The following is a 9,805-nucleotide window of genomic DNA, read 5'->3' as shown; positions in this document are numbered from 1 at the left end:
GCGCACCAGCACAGCCATCACTACACAAACAGCTGTTTGCGGTGCGTTAAACAGTGAGTTTGGTCTGTCAGTGTGAAGCAATACACTACTTACACTACCTAATCCATGTATACACACCCAAGATGTTTTCAAGCACTTTATGCCTCCAATTTAGGAATGTAATGTGATTTCTGCCCTTAGGGATTATAACCCTGCTCAACATCAAATCCGAAATTTTCCCCCGGACTTTTGGCGTGTATCCCACTCCGCCTTGCCCCCCTCCAAGTGTTAGACCCCTTGAAACATTTTTCCATCTAAAGGAAAGAAGGTTTAAAGGGAAAGAAAAAGGGCAGCCTCCATAGGTCTCTCACCTTGGGTTCCATTTTAAAGAAAACCTGTAACAAGATAAAGTTCCCCTGGGGGGTACTCACTTCCGGTGGGGGAAGCCTCCGGATCCTATCAAGGCTTCCTCCGTCCTCCTGTGTCCCACAGTGGTCTTGTTGTGCCCCTTTGAACGGCGGAGATGTAAATATTTACCTTTCTAGCTCCAGCATAGGCGCAGTATCGTCTCTTCATTCGGAGATAGGCGGAAATAACCGATCACTGTCGGTTCGCTCTACTGCGCAGGCGCAAGTCTCCTGAGCCTGCGTAGTAGAGCAGCCCCGACGGAGATCAGCCATTTCCGCCTATCTCCGTGCGGAGAGCCGCAACAGCGCCCCTGCTGGAGCCAGGGAAGGTAAATCAGCGCTTGTCGAGCCAGGATTGCGGGTCGCTTTGGGGGAGCCAGCGCTGAATTGCCTGCAGCTACAGGGTAGGGGGAAGCCTCATTAGGATCCTGAGGCTTCCCCCTCCCGAGGTGAGTACCCCCCAAGGGAACTTTTTTTTTTGTTACAGAATCACCTTAACCCTCCCGGTCTATTAAAAACAGCCAGGGGGCAGCGCAGCAGTTTTTTCTTTAAAATCATGTAGCGAGCCCAGGGCTTGCTACATGATAGCCGCTGTGCAACGGCATCCCCCCACCCACTTCGATCGCCTCCGGCAATCTGCAATCAGGAAATCCTGTTCAAAGAACGGGATTTCCTGGAGGGCTTCCCCCGTCGCCATGGCGATGGGTGGGATGACGTCACCGATGTCATCGACATCGTGACATCAGGAGTCCCGATCCACCCCTCAGCGCTGCCTGAAAAAAAATAAATTATGCAGATCGGCCCAGCAGGGCCTGAGAAATCCTCCTGCATGGCTTACCTCGGGGTTACCACCAGGAAGGTTAAAGATATGGCAACCGTGGTACATCCTTCCAGCTCAGACCCCACCATTGTACAGGAAAACAATATCACGGAGACACAAACACACACAAGACTCGAATGGAGATAAGGTTGTCTCTTTATTTTAGATCAGTCAGAGTAATGTACAAGCGCAAACAGGTTTCACAGTTCTGTTCTCAGTTCCCTCCTCCCACCATGCGTCCCCCAGCAGATAGAATGCTGGCCGCACCTTGGGAACTTCTGTCACTTATTGCCAAAAATAAGAACAATAAGTAAAGTGCTTTCACCCATGAAGCGATTTTTGTGAGACTTTTGGTTAAGACGAGGCTCCCGATATGTACTGACAACATAATCTGACCTTCACAGGAAAACCTTCAGCTTTGTATTAACATGGCAGAACTCAGATGGCTACATAGGCCGATTTCATATATTAATGCTTAATAATATTCCCTCTGCTCTTCTGCAGCAAGCAAATGCATGAAAGGCCAGGCACCCACTTGCGTTTGCAAATCGAAATCGCTCAGGATTTTGCTACCATTTTAATAGATTTCTGGCATTTTGATATAAAAAATTTTAGTGCTTGCTGTTGCAGAGCGATCAGGATCAGCATTATTTCTTATGATAGTGAAATCGCTGCATAATTGCTTTCGCACATCTATTGCAAAAGCAAATTTGCAGCACCTGCATTTTTTGTACTGGTGCGCAATCGCTCCCAAAAATGCTGCAGGACCCACGCTTGGCTCCTGTGGGCTCACCTTCATCGACTTTCATTAGCTTATCGCTTTTAGCATAAAAGCATGGCTAAAAGTGCTCTAGTGGGCCATAACCCCTAAAGCTTCTCTTCCTTGGCACCATGGGTAGTTTTCAATCTGCAGGTACTTTCCTCTTACCATTGGCTCATTGCTTTTCCCAGGAGTAGATGAGACATCTGAGATCAGACTGCAGGCATTCCCAACAGTTAGAATTTCATCTTTGGTAATGTACTCACTTGTACAGGACGTTCTGTATTTTAATGGGTGCCAGGTGTTCAACGTAAGCAGACTGATGATGTCATAGTAAATTGTAGAGATAGGTTGGTCACGATCTATAAAATATTTTGTTAAGAGAACTGGAATGTCCTATCTCAGTATTATGAACAAAACTCAACCAAATATGTAAATTTAAAGATTAACTTTACTAAAAAAAAAAAAACAAAGCTTACTTGTTTACAATATTTATAAATGATTTATTCAATGTATAGGCACTGTAAAATCTAACCTCCCCCTGATTTCCTTTCTTAAATAACTCAGTGATGCAGACATCTTTACTGCTGGCAAGATGAACCACTGTGGGATGTTCCTACCACCCCATTTATGTAGTGAACAGAAACATCACTTGATCTCCCATTGTGCAGAAGGCAGTGTGACATCATAGCCTAGGCTCAACATCAATATACAGTAATATATAAATTATAAGAAAAGTTTCTGATGCTGAAACCTGGATAATTAACATAAAAGTGGATATCATGAATTTTTTTTTTAATATTCTGCAAAAAGTCGATTCAGGTCCTCTTTACGTTCCACAGGGACTATAATTGTCAGGGGACGTAGAAACTTGGAAGGGCTCGTCGGATTCTGGAGCAGCAGACTAAAGCTGGCCATGCATCTAGCGATGTTGCCGCCTGAATGACCAATTCAATACATTTTATTGAATGAAAAGGTGTGCCACAACAAGCATACCCAATCACCGAACATATCGATCGAGCAAGCTGGAACACCTTGGACTGATGTGGTCAATCAGGTGCCAGATGGTAACAGCATGCAAAATCATAAGGCCTGATGAATGCAACAGACCCCCAACCACTGTCTCCCAAAATGTAAATGTGCCCCCACTGGTGCCCGTGCATTGTAATCTCACCTGCTCCAGCTGCAGTGACTCTTGGTCTCGCCTGCCGATCCCCCTGAGCGCCGCCAGGCAAGGGTGTGTGACGCCACATGTGCCACGTGTTATACACACCACCAGTGACGGGTGGCGGCAGTGCTTGGGGGAAAGCAGCAGACGAGAACGGAACCACTGATGCTGGAGCAGATTAGATTACAATACATGGGCACCAGGGGGCACAGCCATCAGGCTGTAAGAGAGATCTGAAAAAGGCCAAGACCATAAAGGAAGGTCTTCATGGGAATGCCGACCCCTAGGGGGGTGTTCAATTACCTTGCAGGTGTTCTTGTCTTGCAGGTCGCAGCTCTCCACCAGTATCTGGGGAGAGGTCAACAGCTGGAGTCCTGATTGGCCCCCTGCTTGGTGGGATTTTCAAACCAGCCAATCATGCAGGGGGCTGAAAATATTTAAGAGGAGCCAAGCGGGCAGTGTCATCACCGCAATTCAGCAAGCGTTGAAGCCTCCCTGTCGCTGGCCAAACTTTATAGGGGGTGTAAGTGTTCATCATATGGATAATGGCACCCAAGTATGGGTGGTCACTTGGAAAGATACCAAGAATGTTGGTTAGTCTTGCTATAACAGTGGATTTTGGTTTCTCGTGTCTTGAATCACCTGCTCCTGAATCTGATAAGACCCTGCGAAGTTCTAGTTCAGCCCCACAAATTACAGATCCTGTTGAACCTGAATTTACACGAGTCAAGTTTCCTTATCTATATTTAATAGTAACCGGCACAAGAAAAGGTGCCACATACCTGCAAGTAAAAGGTACCCAAACACTTGTAGATCTCCTGCAGATTCAACTATAAGATAGATTCCTGTCAGGTCAAATCTGACAGGAATCTATTTCTGATGCGTGCCACACACTAGGAACAGATTTCCCATAGATTTCATCATGAAATCTATTGAAAATCCATCGAAATGCAGTGTTGCACTATTTGATCCAATGTAGCGCTATAGGCCATCCATCTGCCGCCAGCAGCTGATCGACTTAGATTTTTCCATCTGGACCGAGTGAGTAAATTGATCGAATTCGGCCAGAAATCGATTGGTCGATCATGCTGCAACAATTTCTAGTCGATTTGATCAGAGCGGTCAAATCAACCGTATATCGATGGCAGAAATCGATGAGTGTATGAGTACCTTAAAGTGTACCAGAGACGGGGCCATATGGATAAAATATACATACCTGGGGGATCGAGGAAGCCCCCTCCGGACTGATCGATCTGCCACCGTCCTCTTCTGACTGCCCGTTTGCCCGCTACTGGCTCCAGAATATCTGTCAGTTGAGGCCAGTCAGCGCAAGCGCAGTCCAACCAGGCACACTCCCGTCTTGCACTGCGCAGGGACAGAGCGCTCCCGGCGTCATGAATGTAACGGGAGCACGCACGTGGCCTGGCATGCGCAGTTGGTCCTGGACCGGAGGACTTTCAGGGGCCAATTGCGGAAGAACAGCAAGTCATGAGAGGATGGCGAGGGAGCGATCAGGCCGGAGGGGGCTTCCTCCAGCCCCAGGTATGTATATTTTATCCATGTGGCCCAGTCTATGGGTCACTTTAAGGGTGTCCCTGCAATGTGTGTGTCGGGGCTACAGCGGAATCCTCAGTTCTGCACAAAGCTGAAGGTTTTATCTAAACAGGTTGCAGAAACACATCTCGGTATGGAGAGAACCAGGTAGAATTTGGCATCCCCACAAGCAGCTTATAAAGCAGACTTCGACATGACGGTGCACAACTCATTCCAAATTTACAAAGGGTCATTTACAGTGGCTGTGAATGTACAATATGCTACATGTACCAGAAGAGGAGTTTATACAGGACCTCTTTACATGAAGAGCGTAAAAGGCCCGCTATTGTACAAGACACACCCCTTCGGACTAAAAAAAATTTCTTATATACATCTTCATTGCAATAATGTTAGCGAAAGAAAAAAAAAAAAGGCCATATGTTGCCTATAACATAAAAAGTAAACAGTTCTTTAGAAACGTTACATGTAGGGAGGTAGCTGCTGTCAGACAGCCGATTACCACAAGCCAAACCTCACCGACTAAACCAGCCGGAACAGGGAGAACATTCACCTTGGGCAGACGGGCTGCGGAGGTACTACGGGGTCTCGCAAGCTAGCTGGAAATACAGGGATAGTTATGACAGACATTTCATGCCTTATAATGCACTTTGCAGAGCTGCAAACACACTTCAGTGTACCTAAAACCGTTTCCCCCCCATCTCTGCCGGCTTCCTGCAATTGGCATGTAAGCCGTGACTCAGGAAGTCCTTTCGGGTTGCGGTTATCTTGGATTTCCTCCACTGGTGATCGGTGGTTACACCGGCTGTGGAGGATGAACGGGGCCACCGAAAGCAGAGTGGAGCGGCGCAGATGGATCCAGGAGGCGGCGTGGAGCAGGTACTATTTTTTTAAGCCGCCTCAGGTTCTCTTTAATGCTCGATCACCTGTGAAGCAGGCCTCCTACAACCAGCACAAATAAAAATCCTATCATGTTTGGTTAGTGCTACGTTTGTGCCCATTTGTGGTGCAACCAGCCTACGGACATAAAACTGGTATGGTTGGATAGTGCTGAGTTTGTGTTGATTTGTGCTGCAAAAATCATTGTATTGTTTATAGTTTTTGAGATGTTAAAGTTTTGAAAGAGCTCATTGAGCCTCTGCGGGGTGCGTGTGGGGTGTGCGTGTGTGTAATTTTTATTTGTGCTGATTGCAGAGAGGGGCAGCTTCAGGGAGCTGGGTTAAGTGCTTCTCTTCTATTGCACAGTGTATGCAACAATAAGAAAAAGTGGCAGGAAAAGGGGTGGTGGTGGTAAAGTGGGGTGGGGCAGGGAAGGTAGGGTGGGGCAGCCCTCCAGTGTTATGTCATACCATTACCAGACAATACACATCACACGCAGTAGCTACACACAGCCTGAATTAAGGGCACTAACTGAACTTGTGCGATTAAGCATGGACATTTTTGGTCTAGTCTGTGCGCTGGATCAGCACCTATCATTTTATTTTTTTTGCTCCCCAAGATGATAAAATTTAGACAACAATCACCATAAAACGCCACCTAATTCTTGCAGGCAAGGGATACAAAAAGCTCATACAATCCGCTGCAAATACATCCAAGTACAGACCAATCGACGTTAACAGAATCTGCGACTATATTACATATATACAATTCAAGGCAAGTTAAGTCGCTTACAGGCTGGCGGGCCCCGCACACTATCGCCATCTATAGGGTGCGGGGGCAGCAAGCTGGTGTCAGTCACCAGACACAAAATAGAGACTCTTGAATGCATAAAAAGACAGCCTACAAAGGTGCTAGTCCCAGACAGACAGACCACGTCCACGTGGGCACTCTAAAGTGCGTCTGAAACAAGTGGCAAACCAGCAGCTGGAGCACGTTCTATGAAACGTCTCCACTGCTGCCCCTGCCACGTATAAAACACTATACTTAATTGCTGGCTCAATGAAACCACGAGGTACTAAATACTTCCAGTTCCGAGGACAAAAAAAATGTACCATCGAGCGTCACCTGTGCAGATTCACATTAACTTTCATGTAGTGAGTAGGGGCTGGGCCGCTCGTAAACAGTATCATCCAGTAAGTGAAATGGAAGAGGAAGGACCACACAGGGTGCACCGAGGACAACTCTGCTGACATCAGGGCCAGGGCTCTGATGTCAGCAAACCACAACTAAACAAAAAACAAAAAAAGAAGTGAATGGTGATTAATGATGAACAGTACACGATTGAATCAGAGGAACAAATTGGAATCAAGTAACACTATAAATAATTTACATAAAATATTAAATAAAAAGCCTTTCTGTCTTAGAAGTTAGTTTGATATTAAAGGCTTTGTCTAAGAAGGCAATAAGGATGAAGAGCTGCCCAGGAGGTCAGCGAGCAAGAGACATGTCCCTGGGGAGTCCTTGAAGTGCCAAATCGTGTGTAGTTTATAGAAGACTGCTCTGTTCACTTGTCCATCGTCACTATTCCGGGAGGGGCAACGCGGTCACTTCTGCTTTCATCTTGAAGTACTGGTTGAGCCGCACTATGGCATATCTGTGGGAGAAACAACAAGGCTTAAAGCGGGATTGTCAGCCATAAAACCAAATTCCATTTCCCCACTGCTCTGTGTTTATTATGTAGTCTACATGCAGTCTACATTGCCAGCATTCCAATATAATCATAAATGTTTCTGCTGTAATGAATCTTATCTTCTGATCTACTTCACGGATCTGGCCCCAGTCCTCACTACCCTGTTTAACCTCTCCCTATCCACAGGCACCTTCCCCTCAGACTTCAAGCAGGCCACAGTACTGCCCCTGCTCAAGAAACCCTCCCTCGACCCCTCGCTACCCTCCAACTACCGCCTGATCTCCCTCCTCCCCTTCGCCTCAAAACTCCTTGAGCGTCTGGTTCACAAACGCCTGACCCAGTACCTCAATGCCAACTCACTACTAGACCCACTGCAATCTGGATTTCAGCCTACCCACTCAACCGAAACGGGTCTCACCAAAGTGGTCAATGACCTTGCCTTAGCTAAAGCTGAAGGTAAATACTCCATTCTCCTCCTCCTTGACCTTTCAAGCAGCTTTTGATACAGTAGATCATCCCCTACTCCTCCAGTCTCTCCAATCCATGGACATTTATGATCTCGCCCTGACCTGGCTTTCATCCTACCTCTCCAATCGCTCCTTCACGACCTCCTTCAATGAGTCCTCGTCCACCCCCAACCACCTCTCAGTGGGAGTCCTCCAAGGCTCGGTTCTTGGCCCACTACTGTTCTCCCTATACACATCCTCCATTGGCAAGGTTATCTCCTCCATGGGTTTTAACTATCATCTGTATGCAGATGACACCCAAATCTACCTCCACACCCCTGACATATCCACCACTACCATGGACAAGGTCTCCTCCTGCCTATCTGCCATCTCCTCCTGGATGTCCCCTAGGTTCCTGAAACTAAATCTAGACAAAACTGAATGTATGATCTTCCCACCCCGGTCATCCCTGGACCTCCCAGATGTGCAGGTCACTGTTAACCACACTACCATTCACCCTACCTCTCAAGCCCGCTGTCTGGGTGTCACCCTGGACTCCACACTCTCCTTCACTCCCCACATCCAAAACCTCACAAAGTCCTGCAACTTCCACCTTCGTAACATCTGTAAGATTCGCCCTTTCCTGACCTCTGCCACCACCAAACTCCTCATCTATGCCCTCATAATTTCCCGCCTCGACTACTGCAATGCCCTTCTGTCTGGTCTCCCTATGACCCGAATAGCCCCACCGCAGTCCATCATGAATGCGGCAGCCAGAATTATCCACTCCTCCCATCGCTCCACCAGGGTGGCTCCCCTCCGTGAATCCCTCCACTGGCTTCCTATCCAATCCAGAATCAGATTCAAGATATTGTGTCTGACCTACAAATCAGTCCACAAAACCTGTCCAACCTACATTTCTGATCTTACTCAGAGATACATACCAAGCCACTCACTCCGCTCCTCCAATGAACTTCGCCTGACCGTCCCCCGCATCACCCAGTCCCATGCACACCTCCAAGACTTCTCAAGAGCCGCTCCAACACTATGGAACTGTCTACCTCCACCCATTAGGGCAGCCCCCTCCTTCAACACCTTCAAGAAGGCCCTCAAAACTCACTTTTTCAATCTGGCTTACCACCCCTCACAATTGCTCTAAACCCACAGCTAAACTCTGGTCCCATACCTCTCGTGTCCCTACCTCTTCCTCTAGATTATAAGCCTTTGGGCAGGGTCCTCCTTTTGTGTCCTACCTGATCATGCACCTCCATTACTGTGCACCCATGCTATGCATTTGAGTGAACCTAACTTGCCTAATCTCCATGCTCCCCTCCAGTGAGACTGACTAAGCATTACCGTGTACTCATACTGTGCGATCTGGTTTTCTTGTATTCCTGTATTGTCATATTGCTGTTTGTCACCCCTAAATATTGTCTGTAACCTAAACTAATGTCCAGCGCCGTGTAATATGTTGGCGCTTTATAAATACAATAAATAATAATAATAATAATAATCTCAGTCAGCCTGGCTCTATTCTGGTACATTGCGGGGAAGAGGGAAGCTTGTTATCTGCCCTCCCACATTTCTACTCCTTACTGATTGGCTAAGGGCAGATCAGTGTGACAGGCTGAGAAGGGACATATGATCTATGGTGTGCTCACATGTTTTCACAAAGCAAGCTAGATATGACTGTTCAGTTTCTAGGAGGGAAAAAAAAGAAAAAAGTAAGGTAGGAAATGAATTCAGGATTGGCTTCAGTCAGATACTGTCATACCAAACCTGACACTTTGATCCACAAAGGTTGAAGCTGTGCTGGACTAGATCCGGCCACAGCACCCTTAGTGGTGAGCCCAAATGCGCCCACCTAAGCTATGTGGCACAGTTGTTGAAGATGGAGCGGTCGGTGATCAAAGTGTTGGACTTAGTACATCACTTTGATCTAAAGGGCTGACGCTGTGTCTGATTTTACCCGGCAACAACACACCCTAAAGGCAGCCATTTTTCCTATATTAGACTATGCCCAAAATTGGACCTATGATGGAAAAGGCCAAATATCAAACATAGTCCAGCGTAGGATTGGAAAAGGTTAAATCTGGAACTGCTTA

General features: G+C 47.0%; 1 protein-coding gene across 1 annotated transcript in view; it reads right to left on the bottom strand.

The window, feature by feature from the left end:
• Positions 1-1,344: 1,344 nt before the first annotated feature.
• Positions 1,345-9,805, bottom strand: part of ETNK1 (ethanolamine kinase 1) — a 70,934-nt gene continuing 62,473 nt past the window's right edge. The window contains exon 8 of the mRNA XM_068277985.1: positions 1,345-7,218. Within this exon, the coding sequence (XP_068134086.1) occupies positions 7,146-7,218 (73 nt within the window). The 3' untranslated portion in view covers positions 1,345-7,145. The remainder of the gene's footprint in view (positions 7,219-9,805) is intronic.

Source organism: Hyperolius riggenbachi, chromosome 3 (assembly GCF_040937935.1).
Source record: "Hyperolius riggenbachi isolate aHypRig1 chromosome 3, aHypRig1.pri, whole genome shotgun sequence".
In the NCBI taxonomy this organism is placed as follows: Eukaryota; Metazoa; Chordata; class Amphibia; order Anura; family Hyperoliidae; genus Hyperolius; species Hyperolius riggenbachi.
Note: the sequence above shows the minus strand (reverse complement) of the source record. Positions and strands in the feature narration are given on the sequence as shown.